This window comes from Elaeis guineensis, chromosome 13 (genome assembly GCF_000442705.2).
Source record: "Elaeis guineensis isolate ETL-2024a chromosome 13, EG11, whole genome shotgun sequence".
NCBI lineage: Eukaryota > Viridiplantae > Streptophyta > Magnoliopsida > Arecales > Arecaceae > Elaeis > Elaeis guineensis.
The window spans coordinates 11,393,508-11,418,448 of record NC_026005.2 but is presented as its reverse complement, the minus strand read 5'-3'; the positions used below and the strand labels follow the sequence as shown (position 1 = coordinate 11,418,448).

General features: G+C 37.6%; 2 protein-coding genes and 1 pseudogene across 2 annotated transcripts; 2 read left to right on the top strand and 1 right to left on the bottom strand.

The window, feature by feature from the left end:
* The first annotated feature begins 4,635 nt into the window (after positions 1-4,635).
* On the top strand, positions 4,636-6,421 carry LOC105056639 (uncharacterized). The gene has a single exon (XM_010938903.3). The coding sequence runs from the start codon at positions 4,732-4,734 to the stop codon at positions 6,046-6,048; it is 1,317 nt and encodes a 438-aa protein (XP_010937205.1). The 5' UTR covers positions 4,636-4,731; the 3' UTR covers positions 6,049-6,421.
* A 630-nt stretch (positions 6,422-7,051) lies between these two features.
* On the bottom strand, positions 7,052-12,920 carry LOC105056638 (uncharacterized). The gene is made up of 5 exons (XM_010938902.4): positions 12,798-12,920; positions 12,091-12,243; positions 9,145-9,254; positions 7,701-7,843; positions 7,052-7,401 (listed from the first exon to the last, which is right to left on the bottom strand). Exons 2-5 carry the CDS (start codon positions 12,230-12,232, stop codon positions 7,359-7,361), a joined length of 438 nt encoding a protein of 145 aa, XP_010937204.1. The 5' UTR covers positions 12,233-12,243; positions 12,798-12,920; the 3' UTR covers positions 7,052-7,358.
* A 4,687-nt stretch (positions 12,921-17,607) lies between these two features.
* LOC114914738 (uncharacterized) lies at positions 17,608-24,191 on the top strand (annotated as a pseudogene).
* Positions 24,192-24,941: the final 750 nt, after the last annotated feature.

Here is a 24,941-nt window from a genome sequence, read left to right as displayed (position 1 = left end):
ATTCGACAACAAGTTATGGTTTTTACAACACCATAGCAAAATGATATGGCATAGATGTTTAATAGAACACTCATGGATAAAATTCATAGAATGTTGAGTACTGCAAAACTTGACGTGAGATTTTGGGCAGAGGCTGTGAGCATGGCTTGTTACTTAATCAATCGAGCACTGACAAAATCACTTGGGTTAGAAATTTCAGAAGAACTTTGGAGTGGCAAGCTAGTAAATTATTTTCATCTTTGTGTCTTTGGATGTGATGTATATATGTGGATCCCAAAATAGAAGAGGACAAAATTGGATAGAAACTATCGGAGGTGTATCTTTCTTGGCTATGCTAAAGGAGTCAAAAGGTATCGGTTGTAGGATCCTACTACCCACAAGATCATTGTTAGCCGAGATGTTGTTTTCAATAAAAGATCTTTTCAAGGCACCAAGAAAAAACAAAATGATAAAGCTATTACTTCTATTAAGTTCTTTGATGCAGGCGATGAGGAGCAAGCAGCGTAAGCACAGATAAACGATGAGGTAGTTGATGATGAATCGAGCGTGAAATTTCTGTAATCACCTGAGGATGCTATCTCACTGAAAGAACCACCAACAGAGTTCGAGCGGCCTAGGAGGGTCATCAAACCTCCTATTAGGTATGATGACTATGTCACTTCTTTCATTCCTTTTGCTAACCATGTTTGTGCTTATGTTGCTTAGATGGAGGAGGACGTGCTGACTTCATACAGGGAGGCTGGTGAGTTTACCAATACTGAAAAGTGGTATTGTGCTATGGAGGAGGAGATGGAGTTACTTTGAAAAAATAAGACTTAGAAGCTTGTAGTTCTATCGAAGGAGAGGAGTCTGATTGGATGTCTATGGGCCTATAAAGTGAAGAAGGATGCAGATGAAAATGTGGAGAGGTTCAAAATGCGTTTGATGGTGAAGAGTTATGCTCAAAAGTCAGAAATTGATTTTGATGAGATCTTCTCATCGGTGGTTTGTCTTACTATTATTCGGATTATTTTGGCAATCACGACAGTCATAAATTTAGAGCTCAAGCAGATGGATGTAAAGATGGCTTTCTTGCATAATAACTTGGAGCAGGAGATCTATATGGCGCAACCTGAAGGCTTTATCAAAAAAGGCAAGGAGGAGTTGGTTTGTCGGTTGAATAAATTATTATATGGTCTCAAACAAATGTCGGGATGTTGGTACAAGCGATTTGATTCTTTTATTGTGAGTTTGGGATTTGATCGACTGGAGGCAGATCATTGTGCATATTTCTACAGTTATGATGATGAAATTTTTTGTATCTTGCTGTTGTATGTCGACGATATGATGGTCACGAAGAATAGTAGGAGTCGGATATCAGATCTGAAAACTCAGTTGACTGAAAAGTTCGAGATGAAGGACTTAGGAGCCGTGAACCAAATACTTGGGATGAAGGTGTTACAGGAGAGACAGGATAGGAAGGTTTGGTTTTCCCAAAAGGGATATGTAGAGAAGGTTCTGTGGTGCTTCAATATGCAGAATAAAAAGTTGGTGTCTATCCCATTTTCTATTCAATTAAAATTGTCAGCCAAGCAGTCACCCAGCACGAAAGCGGAAAAGGCTGACATGACCCGGGTACCATATTCATCAGTAGTAGAGAGCCTTATGTTTGCCATTGTATGCACAAGATCAGACATTACACAAGCAATAAGAGTTGTAAGTCAGTATATGGCGAATCCAAGTAGCGACCATTGGACAGCAATAAAATAGATTCTCCGGTATTTGAAGGGGACGATTGGTCATTCACTCTATTATGGTTCAGCAGATTTGTAGTGCATTGGGTATGTTGATTCTGATTTTGCAGGTGATCGGGATAAGAGGAGATCTACCACAGGCTATGTGTTCTCCATGGATGACGGTGCTATTAGCTGACAATCTAAGCTTCAGTCAGTGATGGCATTATTAATGATAGAGGCAGAGAATATTGTAGTGGCAAATGCATATAAAAAAGCTATCTGGCTCAAGGGGCTTCTTGGAGACTTCAAGGTGAAATAAGATGTGATGAGGATGAATTGCGATAGTCAAAGCACGTTGCACTTGACGAAAAATCCGATGTTTTACTCTCGAATGAAGCACATTGACATTCGCTATCATTTCGTGAGAGATGTGGTGGACGATGGTCTAGTCTCACTATTGAAAATTCATACCAATACAAATTCAGCGGATATGTTGATGAAGCTAGTGACTCGAAAGAAATTCAATTACAGCAAAGCTTCTCTCGGTCTTAGAGCTACGTGAAGAGTGGGAAGTTGGCAAGACCTTCAGGGATAACGTTCTTTGAAGTTCGGCACATGTCTTCAAGTGGAAGAATTGTTAGGTTGAAGCCCATGTTTGAAAACCCTGAAAAAAATCTACGAAAGCAGATGCAGCTCAGCAGCAGTTCAGACCAGCAGGCCGGCCCACGGCCGCTTACAGCCCAGTGCATGGGCGCACGGGTAAGCAACCTAGGCCCATGCACGCAGGCGCAGGCACGGGGGCATCGGCCCAAGCCCAAGCGGGTGTAGGGTGGATCGGTGCACGCAAGATTTCGTGGACCAAGCATGGTCCATCGATGGTTTACCACATCTGAGCGCCATTCGACAGATGGGAGCTCACCATACATGCGATTCGATGGCCAATATTCCTCTTAACCATATAAAGTAGTAGTGACCCACATCTATGGCACGATCAAATGGCTCATATTTTTCTCGATTTTAATCCAACGGCTGATTGCTTTCTCTGAATGGTTTTGGGCTGGTTTCAGGCACTGTTTTAGTCCGTGCAATGCAGATCCAATGGCAGGAAAAGAGTTTGAATTTGGCTTTCAATCAGAGTCCTGTTTTGTCACAGATTGGGCCAATTTTCTCGTAATTCTGAACTCTATTTAAAGGGCACGGACAGAGGCTATCAGTAGTACACAGAGAGTACCGAGAGTAGCAAATAATGAGTGCATCTAGAGTGGTATGAGACTCCTTTGAGAGAAAAAGTGTTTTTTTCCTTGTAAAGAAAGTTTGTGTGAGCTTCTAATTTCTTTTTCAATTTTATACTTTTTATATCGTAGATTATTAATAGAAGAATATCGAGGAGGTCTTGCCCATGGACGTAGGCCAACAATTAGGCCCAACCACGTTATATCTGATGTATTTTCTTTTTCTCTTGTTTTATTGCTTGATTATCTTTCTTTTATTTTGTGTTCTACGTTTGTTCAAATTATCTTTTCTCTACAAAACGATCTGTGTTTCCACTGTGCTTGTGTGTCATGTGGGTTGAGATGTGCTCGATTATCCCTCGGCCGATCCTTTCATACAAAACTGATAAGGGCATGAAAGTATAAAAATTATGGAATGTGAAGTCCAACATGTAAGCTTTTGCATGATGTTTAATAGAGATAACAAAAAAGAGTAGCATGTAAAAAGATCACAGCGGTTAATATTTTAAGTGCACCAGACTTGCCAATCATAGTCTAAATAACCTCAGATCGCAAATGCAACCGTTTTAATTAATTTCATTCCGTGATGTAAGATGGCAATCTGGGGGATATGGTCTTGAAATATTTTAGCAAAATGCTTAAGGTTCAGGCCATGGGCTGCCCTTATGTCTTCTAGTCATCAGTTATATAATTGATTAGTTGTGATGCAACCTCAAAATCGTCTGAACAGTGACTGATCAAAATATGATCCAGTAAGTAGTAATTTTGATTTTTGGCTTTTTTTCCCCCTTTTTGTTCCTGGACGTGACTCCACAATCCGACTACAAATATATGCCAAATTCGTGAACATAAAAAAAAAACTACCTGAAGAGAGAACCTCCCCGGTAACATCTCACTGAGACCTAGCAGAAGGGTTATACAACCAGTAACTTACATATTAGTGGAGACCAAACCTTGAAGTTTTCTAAATGGCTTTAATTCATCTCACTCGTTTTAGTCTCAAAAGTCTGAATCTAGTGAATGAATAGGAAGAATTTCTTTAAATCATGGTTGAGTGATCGATCAAAATTCATAGTATCTCTGAAAAGCTTGATAAACTTGGCAGGTTTTGCAAGTTTCTATCATGTTGATTGGCTTTGCTATCTGCATTATCCCTTGAAATGAATCTTGAACCTGTTAACTCATATTATGTGACTAGTTCTGAGTGCATGTTGAAGTCTTTGATCCATATGGACTATCAGTACTAAACTACAAAAATGACCCAAATTGGCCTCGGTTTTGATGGAGCTTAGTTAAATTACAAGCTCAATGTATATCAGGTTTAATAGGAAGGATATTCCAGATGTTCAAAGAGGTTGATTAACCTGCAAATTGGCTTTGAGAGAAGAAATTGCTCAGGAATGGATGACACTTTTGCTATGGAATTCCTTACATGGCTTTCGAAGAAGAAAACTTCTGGCTGTCAAGACTTGGACCTTACTAAGGTTGTCAAGATTCTTTGCTTGTCCATAAGTCTGAATCTATATCTTTGAACTTTGATAAATAGATAAAATAAATGAGAAACAAGACTCCTTGCTTTACAAGTAAGACAAGATGCTAAACTGAAAATGACCCAAAGCAGCTCTACAGAACTATTAGAGCCCCATTGGAAAGTGGTATGGATATGGCAAGCCCATTCCATCTTTTGAAATGTGCCCATTGGGCCACTCTTTTTCCCTTCAAATGTCAGCCTTTCTCTAATCACCACAAGAGAGAAGGCTCGAGATCAAAACCTTCTCCTCCTGATGGAAGCAATGGCTGCTGGAGCGGCCACAGCAGCATACCGTCCATCTCCCCGCAAAAGTAATTCATCAACTCTTTTACATCACCCGACCAATTTCCCAAGGAAAGTATTCTCCATTCGCTTTCGCTCCCCAGAAAGAAATCTCGGCAGCCACAACCTAACCAAGCTCAATCTCGACCATCCATCCATCAGCCCCACGCCCCAAACGCCCATCCAAGCCGTCCAAAGCGCACCCCTCCCCTCCTCCACCCCTCCACCATCCTCCCACGGCCAGGTGTTCGACGTGGGCTCCGCCAACTCCTGGGACAGCAACGATGTTGGGTCCCCGGTCGTCAAGCGGTTCGTCGGCGACGACGAGGAGCGGTGGCTCATGTGGTACCACGGCGGCGCCGCCACCGCCAACGGCAACTCCATTGGTTTGGCAGTCTCTAGCAATGGGATCCACTGGGAGAGAGGCCCCGGCCGCGCCGACGCCGGCGACGGGGTGGGCCAGGTCATGCGCCGGAGCGCCGACTGGTGGGCCTTCGACACGGAGAGCGTCCGGCCCTCCGACGTCCTCATCATGTCCAGCGCCAGGCTCCAAGCTCCGGGCGCCGTCTACTGGCTCTACTACACCGGATTCAGCCAGGAGAAGGTGGAGAATTCTAGCATGGCATGTGGTGAAGTTTTCAAGTCACTGCCGGGTCTGGCGATCAGCCAAGACGGCCGGCATTGGGCGAGGGTCGAAGGGGAGCACCACAGTGGCGCACTATTCGACACCGGGGTGGCCGGGGAGTGGGATGCTCTGTTTGTAGCTGCACCCAAAGCAGTCTTCCATGGTCGCAGCGATCTTAGGATGTATTATCACTCATTTGATCCTGAACGTGGGCAATTCGCAATCGGTATTGCGAGGTCGAGGGATGGAATCAGGTGGGTGAAGCTCGGAAAGGTGCTCGGCGGCGGAGCCGATGGAGATTTCGATGAGGCCGGCGCGAGGAACGGGCACGTCGTGAGGGATGTGAGACATGGAAGCTACCTCATGGCGTATGAAGGTGTTTGCAAAAATGGCAGAACGAGCATTGGGTTGGCGGTGTCGGCGGATGGGCTGAAGGAATGGAGGCGGTGCGGAGACTGGGCGGTGTTGGAACCATCCGTGGAGGAAGATGCGTGGGATGGCAGAGGGGTGGGCGATCCATGCCTGGTTCAAATGGATAGAGAGGGGGAATGGAGATTGTATTATAGAGGCATTGGCAGGAATGGGACAAAAGGAATTGGGGTGGCTGTTTCTGAAGGCCCTGAACTTGCTAGTTTCAAAAAATGGAGGGGATTTCACATATAAATGAGATGAATTTTTGGCATTTTGATATCAAACTTTCACGACAGTATGTTGCATTCAAATGGATTTTGGCATTGACAAGCAATGATTTGCTTAAATGGATTCACCTAGACAAATTTTTCAAAGATGGATGACAATTCGTCTATGATCTAGCACTCTGTTAACCTTGCTGAATTTTGTCAGCCAAGGAGCATGAAGCCATCCTTGGTGCAAAAGTTATGCTTCGTTGAATTTGACATACTCGTAATGTTTGATGATGCAATAGCCTGCAACATCCGGAGAGGAAGAAATAGGGCTGCGGATTGTTTACAATGGTTACACCCCAAATTCTCTATTAGCGTGATGACATATACAAGGCACAAGATCTAATCTAATTTACGATGATAATTCACACGCTTTTCATTGTTGCACCTATTGCTCGCTAATCATCAGGAGAAGGATAAAAATAAACTAAGCCCAAGGCAGCAAATTGGGCAGCATATATCCGAAAAATATGCTCCCAGAGGTGGGCAATGATTGAATGTCTCCTCATAACATAGCTGAGATGATTTAGGGTGGTTGCTTCTCTTTAAAAACCTCGGGGTGAAGAAAAGGAGCGAGAGGACTAACTCTCGGCCCAACTCAATGGTTAATGAACCCAGAAACATTTAGGTTTAATTTAATGAAGCCAGAAACTCTAAAAGGTTATCCTAACTCAAGTCTCATGAAATAAATAACAGCTCCCACGTACAAGGAAGTAAGAAGAGACAACAAGCTTAGAAGACGGTTGAACTGATCAAGGGCCAGCCCCCTGATGGCAGGGCCCTAAAGGGGGGGGGGGGGGGGGGGGGGATCATTGTGATTCCAACCCTTATTCTGGGCTAGTTCTTCAACCAAACATGCCAAAATGGCTTCAGTTATATTTTATCACCATCAACTTATCTCTGTGCTAGTATATCCTTTATCCGGAAGTAATCTATAGAGATGCAGTATGATAATCCTAAGATCTGCTAGAATGATTCGAACATGACCACAATCATTATGCATTTATTCAAATATAAATCTCTGACTAAACATCACAATATTTGTTATGGTGTCTCTTCATTACCCACATTTCAAGTTTTACTCAGCTACCAACCAAACATGGTGTTTATTGGAAAGCACATTTCTGATAATTTAACAAGAAATTCTCTCCAAAAAGCCACACACCATTAATATTTAAAGCATTGTCTTATCTTTCCACCGACACTTTGAGAATAACACATGCTTTCCATTCGCAAATGCTACAGTGATTTCTGAACAGAACTTTGGAGGATCATGACTGAAGATAATGATTAATTTTTCCTTCCCTCGCACAGGATGATATGGTATCCATGCCTGCAGTGTTTTTCCATACAACAAGCGTCAGTCCAAGCAAGTTAGAATTGAAACATCAGCATAATAATTAATAACAAATGAGATGGCACAAAATCTTAAGCATTGAATTTCTGATATATGGGACTTTCATAGAAAATCGAGTTCCAATCAGTGTCTTTGATAGACTGACAGCAAGGCCAATTCTTGACCTATAGACTCCATGTGGGGTAAATCCTTGCAATATTGAGGTCAGCCTGCTGAAAGCAATATATACCAGAGGTTGAATGCAAAATATTATAACAAGAAGCATGCAAGCATACGTTGATTTGAATGGTGCACTGGTAGCTCCAACAGGTGTGTTAAATGCGACTTCTTGAAAAGGACCAGCCATTTTCCCCCTAGGAAACCACCCGAGATCTCCACCTTTCTTTCCTGATGGGCATTCGGAGTACTCAACCGCCACCTAAAACAGACATAGCCATTAAAACCTTAGTAATGCATAAAGCATGAGACTGGTGGTTTTTCACAAACATATTCTGCTACGAATAGCTGCCATTTCCCAGTGTATCGTGTAGAACAGACACAGAATGGAAACACAAAGCATTTGTTTTATCATGCTTAAATATATAGGCACAAATGCATACACAGAGAACAGATGCACATACTACACATTTACTTGGATAATATTTAAGTCTATGTAGAGTCTTAGATGCTTCTTTCACCACTAAAATAAGAGTATTCTGCTTTAAGTAAGGAATTTTCTTCCAGCAAAAATTACTTTAACTAATAATTCTACTCTAAGAGAATTTCAGTTAAAAAGAAATTATTTTAGTTTTGTTTTGCAATGGATAGAGAACAGGTTTCCTCCAAGAGATGTCTTGATAAGTACTGTTCTATGCATACTTTCAGTTTACATCAAAGTTTAAACCTTTGATGAATTAATTGAGGAACACCAAAAAACTTTAACACTTACCCATGAAAATCCTCCGACAAGAATATGCACCATAGCTTTGAAGAGTCAGTGTTAGATTGAGAGCCACAAAGAAACTTTCTCAGCCACAAAAAATACTAATTTCCTGATTTATCGTGCTTGTAATTTAACTAAGCTCTACGAAAAGTAAGGTCTATTTGGGTCATTTTTTTAATTTAGTCCTGACAGCTAATATGGATCAAAGACTTCAATGCACTCAGAACTAGTCACATAGCATGACTTAACAGGTTCAAGATTCATTTCAAGAGAATAATACAGACAACAAAGCCCAATCAACATGATAGAAACTTTCAAAACCTGCCAATTATCATGCTTTTAGGAGATACTACGAATTGATTAATCATTCAACCATGATTTAAACTAAATCCTCCTACCCGTTCACTAGATTCAGACTTTGAGACTAAAACAAGTGGGACCAAGTAAAGCCATTTAGAAAACTTTAAGGTTCATCTCCATGAATATGTGAGTAACCACAATATCAATAATTAAAAACTTCTTTAATTCATTCCATGCAGCTAATTTTAAAAATAATAGAATTCGAGCATTTGATACTCATGGATATTGAATAAAGAAAGTAACTAAATGCAACCGTCTCTGAAAAGTGATAATAGAATACCCAGTCAAGAGAAGAGAAAAAGGGCATGCTGTAGGGAAGAAAAAGAAGAAGACGAAAACAAGAGTGAGAGAAAGGCACATTCAGACCACCAATCATCTTGATTAGCACACATGCACGAGAAATTTAAAACAAGTTCAGTGGATGGCAAAAGCTTTACTTTTGCAAATTCAGCAGGGGGGACCTTGTCTCCATTGTTTAGCCAACCATCCTGCAGCTTCTTGTATGCTTCATTGATCTTGCCTTGCTTTTCACATAAGATATGCCTTGCTGGAGGGAAGGGAAAGGTTTAAATATTGGCAGCAAAAAATTCCAATGAGCAGTAGTACAAAATTTGTTCATTGCTATCTAATCAATTTACAAGAGAGATTTATTCTGAGCTATTGGCCTATAAGCTTCATTTTCAAATGGAGCAAAGATGGCCGAAGGTACAATTAAGGTAGAAATTGACCTACTTCTTGAATTTGAGTGCCCAATGTCCCAAGCATAATCACTACAATAAACAGGTATTAGGTGATGGTTCATAGCATATTGCATCAAGAAACCACTCAGCATGATATAACAAGCATGCATCAAAACTGACTGATTTAGAACCATTGGTATCTATTTATTGCACCGCAGTTCATTGTCATGGTAATTTGCCATCAACGATAGCCATACATGTCTTATAAATTGATACAAGTCAGCATATGGTCAAGCTGCAAAAACTATCGTTGCCATCCTAGACCATCTTGAAGTCCAATGATAGACAAAACAAGCATAGATCAACTTCATATGGCAGTAGACATTATTTTGTATAATATCTGATGCATTGCATAAAGAATTCGAAAGTGATACTATTATATGCTTTGATCATACCAGTAAATCCATGGTTCTTCCTTGAAGAGGCTTCATTAAATTCCCATCTTCCAGTGTTACTTTAAGCATTGTGCCATATTTTCTATGTTTTCCATTTTACTTCAACTCCATGATAGGCAGACATGAATTTGTCCCAAACTGTTAATTTTTTCTATTTTAGGAGGTGCATATAAACATAATCAATAATGCTATTCCAGCTAACTGAAACTTATTTTAATGTCATTTTAATCAGCAATGAGCTTTTCCTTAGCCAGGAAAATCTTCCATATAAAAGCCAAAAGGTGAATGATGAGAAAAAATTGACAGCTATGCAACCACTTGGCAAATGTTAACCTCCTTTTATGATATTTATGGGCCTCAGATAACAGATTCAATGGTCATAGCAAACCCATGTGCTTATGGATAACCAAAACCATACACATCAACCCTTCTCCCAACTTTATAAGCTGCCCACTGTGCTTATGGGCATAAAAATTTAATTGCAAGAAAAAAGACATATATTCGGCAACAAAAGCTAAGCTGTGTAAACACATGATCCTTTTACTTTCTCAAACCTTCTGACGGTAGTAGTATTCTAATTCTGAAGATTTTGATTGCAAATGAAATTGATTTTGTTTTATAACTTATTTAAAAAAACGTATAAGAAGCAAATATATGATGTTTTGCAACTGTTATCATGGTTTTAAGCTCCTAGCTGCATGAAGCAGAGTCAGAAACTATAGCCAGAGTATTGACAGCGATGAGGGAACACGATGTGAAGAAGGAAGCAAAGAACGATTTTTATATTAATTAGATCCCTTTTTAAATACAAAATGATTGCTAATAACAAACTACTATAGTATTGAGTGCAGGATTAAATTTAAACTTTGCATATGATCAAAAGCGAACTTATCAAGGTAACAAGGCATCAGTAGCACATGAAGTTATGATCTTATCATATGCAAAGCATTCTCATGGCAAACATGCATGTGCTACTTGCTATAGAAAGGTCAGATATATGACTTCATGTTGAGAGTTATGAATGTACAATTGACAATATGTGTTTGTTACCCTATTATGGGACATATGCCCCTTAGAGGATTCTGCTTAAGAAACACAAGTTTGGTTGTTAGAATTAAGTCATAGCTTCCCAACCCAGTGATTAAGATATTGACATTTCATTCCAATAGGGTGAGTGTACAGAATTTCAATTTCCACCAGTCAAGCACCTAAACCACACAATTTAATCAACTAAATATCAAATGGTGCACCTTTTTCTGATAATTCTTCTGTAAGAGCTATTAGAAACCTTAAAAGCATCGTCCTTAATACCTACAATCAGGAATACTTTTGATGGAAGCATTATGAGCAATTTACAAACATTTGAGATATAGAAAACCATAAGCATTGCATAACAAAATTTGAATAATTTATATTAGCATCAGAATATAGGAATAACGGAAGCAGAAACAAGAATCCTGAATGTTGTCTCAAGTATTTTGTTTGATTTGCATATTTGAATCAGTTTCCTCTGATGTTAAATGTTAGAAAGAAGGAAAAGAGATACCCAGATGAGACTGGAAGACAAATACTCCAAACCTCACTTTTTTTTATACTGAATTACATTTTTAACCTAAACTATAGAGAAAAGGAGAGAAGAGTATTGTAGAAGTTGGCAGTTTTAGCATATAACCAAGAAGAAGGAAACACGTTAGCATACAGTTTGCCACCAAGGCTACCGTACAACAATAAGCATATCTACTAAAACCTCAGATATTATGATAAATCTCATCATAGTTCTGCCTAGCAAGGAAAGAGGCTGATGCTTATAAGATTGGAAGCTTATAAAATTACATCACTTTTAACTGAAAAAAAAATCTCCAGGAACAAACTATTAAGACCTTAAGCAAAAACTAAAAATAACTGCCTACTACATGTATCCTTTTTTTTTTCTTTGGAAATTTTGGTGGGAGCACCAAGAACACCCCAAGATTCAAATATAAAACTTCTATCCAACAGAAGAAGGGCACAAGCACCACGTTATACTCTACAGGTAATTGCAAATTACATGCAAAAATACTCATAAATGCATTAACTTGAGACATCCTCGATTTTCTCACCCTGAATAACCATACCTCTATCATGCGTATTTATGAGATTACTAGAATCTTGATTTCTCATGAACAAGACAAGCAAACCAAATCTCGAGAGAGAATGAATAAGGACATAGTTAAGAAAAGATTTGACGAACAGAAGGGGAGGAAAAAACCTTTGACATAAGTGCAGGTACCAAGTCCATCTCCTGACTTGCCACCCTTCCCTTTACCCTTGGAAGCATTATCTTCTCCCCCAGAAGCAGCCTGCTTTCCCTTTCCTTTGCTTGATTCCTTCGGTTTCGAATCCTTCCCCATCACCACCCAACCTATTAAATTTCCCGAAATACATCGAACCAGAGGCAACACAGCCACAACCAGAGACAATATGTTAGCAAACCAGGGCACTCTGGCCTTCACTCTTCAGCGCACACCAGCGGAGATTAGAAAGCATCAATCCAAGGGTTTCTAATATGACTCATTAATTAAAAACAAGAGTTCAACAAAGCATAAGGAATTAATAAACCGATACAATTTGGACTCGAGAGTGGGCGGGTGAATGTGGATAGTTTCTTCTTCCTCTTTTTCTTTTTTCAATTATAAATTCTCTTCTGTTTTTGCTAGGATAAAGAAATAATATTTCCGATCCAGAAGAAAAAAAACCTTCAGGTCTTATCAGAAAGGACTAAAGATAACAATAACAATAACAATACTATGAGCAATTAAAGGGAAAAGAAAAAAATATCTTCAGAAGACACCGTCGGATGCAAAAATCCAACCAAACCCAAGAGGAACGAGAAAGCCAAAATCATACAAATTTTTGTTTCTTGAAAGCGAAGAAAAGAAAGAAAAAAAAAAAAGGAGAGATAAAAAGAAGCCATACCCTTGGAAGTGATCGAAACAGCTCACAGCCGCCGTCGATGGAGACTTCGGAGAGGAGAAGAGGATCGCTGGGTGAATCTTTCCCGACGACCTTTATTAAAAAAAAAAAAAAAATCTTTTCCTACTTATCGTCGGTTTTGTGAGTAAAAGCCACTAACCATGGCAAAAATTACGAACCAGGACCTTACGGTAGCGTTCGATGATTCAAATGGATCACTACCGTGAATCTAGGGTCACTGGTGAGTGGTGATCTAAACCTGATTTAATAATCAGTAATATAAGGTCGCAAGACTATAATTTAATGATTAAAAAATTTTAAATATTTATAAATAATATTTTTAATATTTTATAAAAAATTAAAATTATTGATTATATAATATCAAAATTATTTATAATATATTTCAAAAAATTATATTTATTAATCATATATAATATATTATAAATAACATATTATTATATTTATTAATATATTAATAATTAATATATTTTATAAAAATATATTTATTAGTACTATAAATTATTAATTCTATAAAAATATATTAATTATTATTATAGAATTAATATTTTTATTTATATTTATAATATATTATTTATTAATATTAATATTTATATTGATTATAAAAATAAAATAAATAAAAATAATATATTAAATATTTTTTAATATATAAATATAAAGTACAATAAAATATTTTTATTTTAATTTAAAATTATTATTGAATTATAATATGATAATAATAAAATTAATAATATATTATAATATATATATATAATATCAAATATAATATCATATTATATATATAATATTAATATAATATATTAATGATATATAGATGTATTATTTTTTTTGAATCGAAAAATATTTTTATTTTTATATTTTAATCTAAAATTATTATCTAGAGTGATTTTAAATTTTTAATTTTAAAAATAAATATCACATCATTGGGTTGAAAGATGGTTTGAGAGAGAAAGATGATTTGGAATCTGTCACATAAAATTATCATAGTGCAATAAAAGACGGATCAACTCATACTAAACACCCTGACTACACCACTCATGGTGATTGGGCTTCTGGGCCGCATATGGGTGGGTACCTACCAAACCAAGTGAGTCCAACTTGAGGCTTTCCGGATACAAACAATGCTTTTTGACATGTGATGGACAGACGTGTCATGGTTCGTTCTTTTTACGAGTTGCCGACTCATGGCTGGTGGTACCGAGCACAAGTTGGAGCCAAGTGGTATTAATCATGATGGTGTTGCATGAGGCTTTGAGGACCAAGGGAAATTTGAGCCTTGATATACCAAACAGGTGAAGCAGCTCAAGGAAGAATCAATAATGTATATTGGGTTTAATAGGAAGGATATTCAATATGTTCAAAGAGGTTATCTACCCATCAAATTGGCTTCGGGAGAAGAAATTGTATAGGGATGGATGACACTTCTGTTATGGAATTCGTTACATGGCTTTCAAAGAAGAAACTTTTTGTCGCAAATTTTCTTGCATTTTAGGCTACCAAGATTCAAATCTTATTAGGCTCTGTTTGGAGGATTGGATCCAAAATCCTGTAAGATTCATAGATTAGACTAATCCAACCAGTTAAATCAGATCGAATACTCAAAGAAACATTGGAGTATGCAGGCCCAAATTCCACACAAAGAAATTTTCTTTTTAGGAGGGGGAGGTAACAAGAAAGTGAGACAACTCATTACAATCGAACGAAGGAGATGCCTCCTACTTCCATTATGATATAATGATATAAGCTAGGAGGAAAATCTTTGATTAATCTTGAGCTTGCAATGTTGGCCGAACAGTCTGCTGCTTAATTAGCCTCCAAAAGTATGTGGGTGTAATAGAAGATACTTATATTATAAATATAGGCTTATGTGATGCGGGCCGGCCAATACTAATAGATCCTTAGATGCTTATAAATATAAGCATATTTCAGTCTGATTTAGTTGATTGTATTGATCCAACATGAATTTCATAAAATTTTAGGCTCAATCCATTCTCAGAGGTAGTCAACATCATTTGCTTGTCTAGTAGTTTTAGAACTTGTATCTTTGAACTTTGACTAAGAGATAAAAAAAATGAAAAATGGTACACCTCGCCTCACAAGAAAGATAAGATACTAAACTAAGGTATTGTTTGGTATATCACCAGTAATGTGATCACTGGGATGATGTGATCACTGAGGTGATGTGAACACTTGGGTGATGTACAAATACTAGAATAATATGTGATCACTATATTTAGTATATCACTGGAATATCGTTAGGAATAAAACTTCACCGTATTTGGTATATCACCAAATAGTGATAGTGATAATATATAAAATATCGTAAATAGCCTTATACATTAGTATGTAATAATTACTCTATAATTTGATTAAACATTCTTTATTTACAACTCTTCACCAAAATATATAGTAGCAATAATAATTATATTTATAATTATAATATTTATTATTATTAGTATTATTATTATTGTTATTATTATACTATTAAAATGATATTATGATAATATTATATATAATTGAGCTTAGCTAAACTTAGCCAATTTTGACCATCAATATCAAGGTTGTTCATTAGGAATAATTTAGCCCATCAAAATAAAATAAGAAAGAAAAGTATAAAAGATTTAGAATGATCCATTCATGCCAATTAAACATATCTGTCTATAGAAATAAAATAGGTATCTTATAAATAAATAAAAAATATCCATACTATTTAACTAAAACTATCAATAAAAATAAAATATGCATCAATTGAAGTCACCTTAATAAAGTGCATTTCTGTCACAAACTCTAAAGATCAGTTGTCCTCCATCAGCAAAATAGAACATGACTTGATTTAACCCAACCTAAACCCAAACTAAAGACTGAACCAAGTCCAAACTACCGTGTCGAGTCTCTGTGCCAGCTATCTGAGCTATAAAACACAAGGGTGTCAAGATTCGAGTATAGATATTTGGGGAAACAAGAAACCATATTAACTATTTCATACCATATTAACTATTTCATTTAGAGAAACAAGAAACCATATTAACTATTCATTTAAAGAAACAAGTAACCATATTAGCTATTTCATACCATAATAGATGTTTGAAAAAATAATTAACCATACTATTTCTAGAGCTATAATATGAAAATGGAGGAAAGCATGTTATACAAAGATGGAAAGGTGCAACAATATATTTTTCAAATAATATCCAAGTTGCTTCCTCAATACAAGCAAATAAAATATAAAAAAATCTAAATAACATTCATTTCAAAACATAGCCAGTATATATATATGTGGAGTCTTAAGCATTTCTATTATTCCTCCAACTATTAAATATCTCATTTGTTAAATTCTCTCTGAACTGAGATCATGCATTAGTCATCTCCACATATGTAATCGTTTCACCAAGATCAAGTTCTGTTTCTTGGGTGCCACCTACATCCTCAGCTACCTCTACCTCTATTAGGTCCATAGACAGCTCTTGTCGAATGAAGTTATGGAGAAGGGCACAAGCATTGATAATTCTACACTGGATTTTTACAGGATAATGAGGTTTAGAGCTCAATATTGCCCATCTCAATTTCAATAGCCCGAAGCATCTTTCAATGACATTTCTAGCCCATGAATATTTCATGTTAAAAAATTCACGAGAAGCATTGGGCTGACTTCCTTGTCTCCACTCCATGATACCTCTGACCTTTATACGGGGTCAAAAAGCCTTCTGCATTTTTGTAACCAGCATCGCACAAGTAATAGTAACCTATATATAGTTCCATATATTAATTATCATGTTAGGCTTAAAAAATAATCTTATTTTATTATCACAGAAAAATAATATATAGAGACTATGCATTTACCTTGAGGAATTATTAACCGATTTGGTTTTGAAATTACATGTCTTAAGACTCTGAAATCAGTTGCAGAGCCCTCCCACCTAGATAAGACATACACAAACTTCATAGTTCTTGTACATATGCCTAAGACATTTGTGGCAATGTCTCCCTTGTGAGATCTATATCTAATCATGTCAGCAACATCTACTTTGACCCGGATATAAGTTCCATCAAGTGCCCCAAGGCAATTCTACATACATAAAATAAAGTCATTTATAATCCTATGATCGTACTATATGAATTAAAAAATTATGTGTTGGACAATTGTAATATTTTGAAGCATTTCCATCTGTCATCCTGATAATTTTTAGGCACAGGCTTGGGTTTTGCAAATAAGATTGGATGGAGACACAAAACAGCATGACGCACTGCATGAAATTGTCTACTAATTATTTCACTTGAACGTGCAAGTTGTCTTTTGACTACCCTAACCCTCTCATCATGTGCAATAATGTGTAAGAACATGGCCACTAGTTCTTCAACTTCCATGTTCTTTGTGGGCTTGAGTCCACTATGTATTGCTAGTAACATACACAGCTTATGGAAAGACCTCAAATCCATTCGATAATTATCAACACATGCCACATCACTCTCAAAAAGCATCTTATGCATGTTCAAAGACCTAATTTGCAATCTAGAGTACATATCCTATGTCAATCTCCTTCTTCTAAATCTTTGTTTTAGCATAAGAATGACAATCAAAAGTAAGAAAATATACACCTCTTCCATCATTTCTAATTGTAAAAGCAAAACTCCAAGGTCATGTAAATATTTTGATCGAGAAAATCTTACCATCACTGTAAGTTTTGATTTCATGATATAGAATTTAGAACCAAAAAAATTAAAAAACTAATAAATCAAAGTTTATAAACAAATGAAAGAGAGAGACTGAGAGAGAAGGAGAGCTTTTCCTCAATTGATGCCGTTAGAGAAGCTATTGGTAATAGAAGTCGTTGGTGAAGACTTGAAGATGAAAGATCTTGAGTTCAGAAAATCAGCATGGTTTTCCTTTTCTAGGGATGCTATTGAAGATGAACGGTTAGAGAAAAGAAAGAGATGATGAAGATTATTGATTAGGAATATTTATCAAGGGCACATTTATAGGAGGGTTATTGATTAGGGATATTTTTGTCTTAAAATAGTTTGGATACATCACTAATATCCGATGATGTGCTATCACCTAAGATATATGTGATGATAGCATCACCGCATAATGCAGTAATGCTATCACCGAATTTATCACCACATCCCTCATCACCAGATGTGATTTTACAATACCAAACAAGATGATAGCATCACTTAATTTACATCATTGGGGTGATATGAAATATCACTCCCTACCAAACAACATCTAAGAGAACCGACAACGATGAATGGTAGCTCATATGGTCCCATGGCAGCTTCATTGATTTAGCAGTCTCCAACAATGGAATCCACTGGGAGAGAGGCCCCAGTCGCATCGATGCCGGTGACGATGTGGGATAGGTCATGCATCAAAATGCGGACTGCTAGGCCTTCAACATCGAGAGCATCCGGCCCTCAACGTTCTCATCATGTCCAGTGCCAAGCTTTGAGCATCGTGCTCTGTCTACTGGCTCTACTACACAGGGTTCGACCAGGAGAAGGTGGAGAACTCTAGCATGTTATGTGGTGAAGCTTTCAAATCATTATCGGGTCAGGCAATCGGCTAAGATGGCTGGCATTGGTCGAGGATCGAAAGTGACCACCACAGTGGCGCACGCTTTGACATCGAGGTGGTCGGAGAGTGGGATACTCGGTTTGTAGTTGCATGCAAAGTATTCTTCCATGGCCACAGTGATCTTAGGATGTATTACCATTCACTTGATCATGAATGTGGGCAATTCGCAATCAGATTGCGAGGTTGAGGTATGGAATTAGGTGTTTGAAACTCAAAAATGTGCTCGACAGCAGAGCTGATGAAAAATTTTGGTGAGGCCGGCATGAGGAATGAGAATGTCGTTAGGGATGAGAAAAATAGAAGGTAAATTATGGCAGATGAAGGTGATTTCAAAGATGGCAGGACGAGCATTGGGTTGGTGGCATCGGCGGATGGGCTGAAGGAATGGAGGCGGTGCACTGATTAGGCGGTGTTGGAACAGTTGATGAAGGAGGATGGATGGGATAGCAGAGGTGATCCATGCGGGGTTCAAATGGATAGAGAAGGTGAATGAAGATTGCATTATAGAGACATTGGTAGGTGTTGTAGGGGTCATACCACCTCAGTTGATATCCTCGAGATTCATATTCAGGAATTTTCGGATTGATAAGAATATCGATGTAAAGCTCGACTGTGAAATTCATCATAAGATCGACTTCATCAGAAGGTCAATCTCATCAGAAGATCGAGGTCATCAAAAAACTGACCTCATCGGAAGGATGAGATCATCCGAAGGTTGGCCTCATCAAGAATTAGAAGACCGACTTCATCGAGAGGTCGATCTCATCAGCAAGTTGATAGCTGAGCTCATCATAAGTTTGACTTCATCATTATCTGGACACGTGATAGCAGATTATTATCTGTGATAAAAGTCCTCTTTGTTCACATTGGCCCAAGATCGATCTACCTCTCCAATATTATCTGCTAAATCGATCTAATTCAGAACTGCTAATGAGTGAGACATTTACCTCGATCTAATTCTAATATCCATCATCTTTTGTCAGATTATGGCCGACCTGATTATGACACTCAAGGCATGGCACCTAGTTTAGATATTTGATATAAGTTATTCCATATTGATCTATTACCGATATACCATCAGAAGTATAGATGATTATCTGATAGCTGTCATCCAGCTCAGCTGTAACTACCTTTCAGTTATATTTCAGCTCATTTGTCATGTGGGCAGCCATCCCACGATTTCTGCATAGTTGGCCATTTTGTTACAATAACCAAATGACCTAACAGATCTCAAACGACCTAATAGATCTCTAATGGTTTAATAGCCTAACAGATCTTTAATAGCTTAACAAAATTTTTTTAAGATCTAAGCAAGCTTCTTTTATAAAAAAGGACAAGATGCTCTCCAAAAGAAAAATGAAGTCAAGTCCAAGCTAAGTCTGAACTCAGAAAGATAAGACTCTGCTGAAACTTTCACTAAAGAATCAAAGTTCTTTCCACTTTGAGTTCATTCTACTTCTCTCCACTTATAAACTCTCATTTTTTATTTTTTATTTCTTCATTTTCATTATCTGTTCTCAAGGCTCCAAATGACTAAAGCATCGGAGGATCCTAAACTCGATGGCACCCTATGATTTTAGAACTTTTTTTGCAGGTTCTGCTTGCAGTTCACATTGGTACAACTCTCAGCTCTCCAGCTCGGTTCATTGCCGACCTCACCTCTGAAGTCTTGCAGCAACAGATTGACGCTAGAAGGAGGATATTTTCTAAAAATTTTTTAGGAAAAAATGATAAATAAGAAAGCACCGATTCATCCCCACCTGCCTTATCTTCTCTTAGAGATGCTCAGAAGATCACCCAACCATCAGTTGTTATCATCTTCAGCAATTCAGTCTCTTGGTACAGTAAATTTAAGCCCTCACTACTACGGTACAATAGCTCCAACATACTACAGAGCAGCAATGAGAGATTATGATGGAAATCAGGGGGTACTTAAGAATTTTTCTCCAAAAAGATAGAGATGGCTTCTTTAGTCCCACAAAAATTTTATGAAAAAATGATGAATCAGAGAGCACAAAATAACTCTATGCCTTCACCATCTTCCTCTAGAGGCATGCCAGAAGCAGTTTCACTTTCACTTCAATATGCCACAAAGTAGCAACTAAAGGCAGTAGTTCCTCAAGAAACTCTGTCTCAACACAATTAACAACCAATCCATCATAATCTGTCTATTACTAGGATCATCAACATAATGTCAAACCTTGGTGAGATTGAGGGCAGATGAAAATTTTTCTCTGAAAAAGCAGCACACTGACAATGAGCTTTCAGTAAAGTTTTCTTCAATATCTTAATTTTTATCCACAGGAGATCAAATCTCTGCAATTAAGTTGAAGTATCTTTTATCCAAATGAGGTCATGAAATCTGATCAAACAAGGACAAAAAAGTCTATTCAAACAAAATATCTATTTGAAGAAAACTCAAGTTTCAGACTTGAGATTTTAAAACAATATACCTTTGAAAGGGAAGGAGATGAAACATCTCAAGATGAAACTCATCTGATGTATGGGAGATCCAATCTACCCATAACGATATCGGACAGAGGTATTTCTTAAGCCTCTATTACATTAAATTTATTAAGATTGGTTTATTCTTAATTAACCGATCTAATTCTTAAAGTCATATCATTTTTAATATTTTGAAGTTTACTTATCATATTAAGCTACATAGGCTTCATGATTGATCCAATCGAGGTCAGATAGTTTTCATGTTATAAGAAGATGGTATCTTTAGTCCCACATCAGTTGTGAATTAAGAGAAAGTATGGCTTATACAGATTGAAATTTTCTCTCTCCCCATAAAGAGTAAAATTATGAAGCTCCAAATGATCCAAGCTTATTGAAGCCTAAAGTCCATTGAAGCCTAAAGATAGTAATGAAAGCCAAAATAGATAATACCTCATGTATATGAGAACAGAATTAACCCAATCATCCAAGCCATCTAATCCCTTGACCGTAATAGTTCATTATAAATGTAATTATCTAAGTCTTATATAAAACAGTTAAACCCAGATCGAGCTATGTGAGGTCGGACATACCAATATATATATATATATATATATAGTGTGTGTGTGTGCGCATGCGCGTGCGAGCGCACATGTACATATTTTAAAAAAAATTCTCAACCAGATCTGAGGTCGCCTCAATAAGATTCGAGGTGGAAGAAACTGATTTCGATAAGATTCTAGATCATCCAAAAATCATCTATGAGATCTGAAGCCATCCCTAGCAGGATCCGAAGTAGAAGAAGCCGACCTTGACACTATCCATGATCACCTAAAAATTCTCGATAAGATTCGAGGTAGAAGTCATCGGCAAATACATATTAGCAATCTATACTAAAAACTTATCCGAAGGGATGCAGCGATTCATCTGAAGAACCAAGCAGAATAGATTGGTCGACCTCATCAAAAGGCTCACCTCATCAGGAGGTCGATCTCATCAGAAGGCCGACCTCATTAGGAGTTCGACCTCATCAAAAAATAGAGCTCATCAAAAGGGCTCTCATAAGAAAGTCAAACTTATCAAAAAACTGCCTCCATTAGGAGGTTGAAATCATTAAAAAATCGATCTCATCAAGAGGTTGAAATCATGAGGAAGCCAAGCTCATCAAAAGACTGACATCATCAGGAGGCTGAGCTCATCAGAAAGTGGACCTTAACAAAAAGCTGACCCCATCAGAAGATCGAGATCATCAGAAAGGTTGACCTCGTCAAGAGGCCGACCTCATCAAAAAGCCGACCTCAGCAGAAGGGTCCAAAAGAAAAGTTGCTCTTCGGATCGAGCTTAAGCCTCAAAAGGTCAAAAAAAAAGTCAATCTTTGGATCAAGCTTAAGTCCCAAAAAGATCAAGATAAAAAGTCGATCTTCGGATTGAGCTTAAGCTCTGAAGGGCCAAGGAGAAAAGTCGATCTCCAGATCGAGCTTAAATCTCAAAAGGATCAAGATGAAAAGTCAATCTCCAGATCGAGCTTAAGCTCCAAAAAGATCAAGAAAAAAATTTGATCTTCCAATCGAGCTTAAGTCCCAAAAGAACCAGGATGAAAAGTTGATCTTGGGATCGAGCTTAAGTCCCGATTGGATCAAAGTCTCAATTGGACCTAGATCAAAAGTGCGATATCCGATCTTCAGATTGGACCTCATAAAAATTCAAAGTCCCGATTAGACCAAGAACAAAAGTGAGATATTCGATCTCTGGCTTAGATCTCATAAAAATCCAAAGTCCCGATTGGATCAAAGTTTCGTTTGGGCCAAAGATCAAATGTGAGATATCCAATCTCTAGATTAGATCTCATCAGAAAATGTTGAACCTCACAAAATATCAACTTGACAAGTTCTGACTTAAATTCTCAAACAACATACCCTTGAAAGGAAAGAAAATAAGACACCAAAAATTGAAATCCTATCAGATATATAGGAGATCTGATCTGCCCACTTCAAGCTCAAGTGGAAGGATGCAGTGATTTACTAGAACCAAATGGCATGGATTCATCACCTCGGACAAACTGAAAATTTTTTTCATGAACTACTTTTTTCGTCCGAAGTAACTTCTTCAGACTCAGAAATAGGGGATAAGTATTGTAGGAGTCATACCACCTCAGCTGATGTCCTCAAGACTCATACTTAGGAGTTCTTGGATTGATAATAATACCGATATAAAGCTTGACTGTGAAGCTTATCATAAGGCCGATCTCATAAGAAGGCCAACCTCATCAAAAAATCGAGATCATCAGAAAGCCAACCTTATCGGAAGATGAGATCATTAGGAGGCCGACCTCATTAGGAGACTGACCTCATTAAGAATCAAAAGGCCGACCTCATCAGCAGGTTGACAGCTGAGCTCATTATAAGTCCGACATCATCATCATCTGGACATGTGGCAACAGATTGTTATCTATGAGAAAAATTCGCTCAGATCACATCGGCCCAAGATCGATCTGCCTCTCCAATATTATCTGCTAAATCAGTCTAATCCAGAACTGCTAATGAGTGGGACATTTACCTCGGTTTGATTCTAATATCCATCACCTTACGTCAGATTATGGCTGATCTGATTACTGACACTCAAGGCATGGTGTCCAGTTCAGATATTTACTGATATCAGTTATTTCATATCGATTTATTACCAATGTGTTATCAGAAGTATGGATGGTTATCTGACAGCTGTCATCCAGGTCAGTCGTAACTGCTTTTCAGTTATATTCTAGCTCATTTGCCACATGGACAGTCATCCCATGATCTCTGCACAGCTGGCCATTCTGTTACAACAACCAAATGACCTAACTGATCTCTAACGACCTAACAGCCTAACAAATCTCTAATGGTCTAACAAATTTTTGTTAAGGTTTAGGCAAGTTTCTTTATAAAAAGAGATAAGGTGCTCTCCAGAAGGGAAGTGAAGTCAAATCCAAGCTAAGTCTGAACTCACAGAGACAAGACTCTGCGAAAATTCTTACTGAAGAACCAGAGTTCTTTCTACTTAGAGTTCATTCTACTTTTCTTTACTCACAAATTTTTACTTCTTGTTTTCTACTTCTCCATTTTCACTATTTATTCTCAAGGCTCCGGTTGACTTAAGCATAAGAGATTCCTAAATCGGAGGGCATCCCATAGTTTTGGGACTTCTTTTGTAGGTTCTGCTCGCAGTTCATATCAGCGCAACTCTCAGCTCTCCAGCTTGGTTCATTGCTGATCTTACCTCCGGAACTTTGCAGCAACAATAGGAATGGGAGGGTAGGAATTGGGGTGGCTGTTTGTCAAGGCCCTAAACTTGATTGTTTCGAGAAATGAATCGTATTTCATATATAAAATGAGATGAATTATTTTGCATTTTGACATCAGATTTTTCACATCAATATGTTGCATTCAAAATTTCAAATGGATTTTGGCTTTGACAGACTAAGCAATGGTTTAATGGATTCACCTACACAAGCTTTTGAAAGATGGATGACAGTTCTTCCATGATGTAGCACTGTTGTCCTTAAAGAATTTGGTCAAGAAAGGAGCATGAAGCCATCATTGGATGTAGAAGTCATGCTTGGTTGACTTTGACATGCGATACAAGAGCCTGCAATGTCCAGTGAGGAAGAAATAGGGCTGCAGATTATTTGCAATGGTTAGACCGGAAATTCTCTTTTTAGAGGTAGGGATGGTAAGGGATCAGATTTGGGTTGAGCAGGCCGTTACCTGTGCTCGCTCCATATTTATCTTGAGATGGAGCAGGACAAATAGAGTTCGACGGAAAGGGTCGGATAAATTGGGATAGTTAATTTCAATAAAAATCAATATTTTTGCCCGAGGAAAGAGTTTTGTAAAGAATTATATGCATCTAGATTGGGTTTGGGATGGATTTTACTATTATCTACACCCCTTTCAATCCACTGTAGGTTGGGTAAAATCCATCCCATTAGAGTTGGGTCAGGTCCGACAACTGATGGAGTGGAATAAATTGCCATCGTATATTTAGAGGTTCCATGCTTATGTTCCTACTTATTTGAAATCCCTATGGATCTATTCTTTGTTCTATATGATGATATATGCAAGGAAGAGTATCATTGA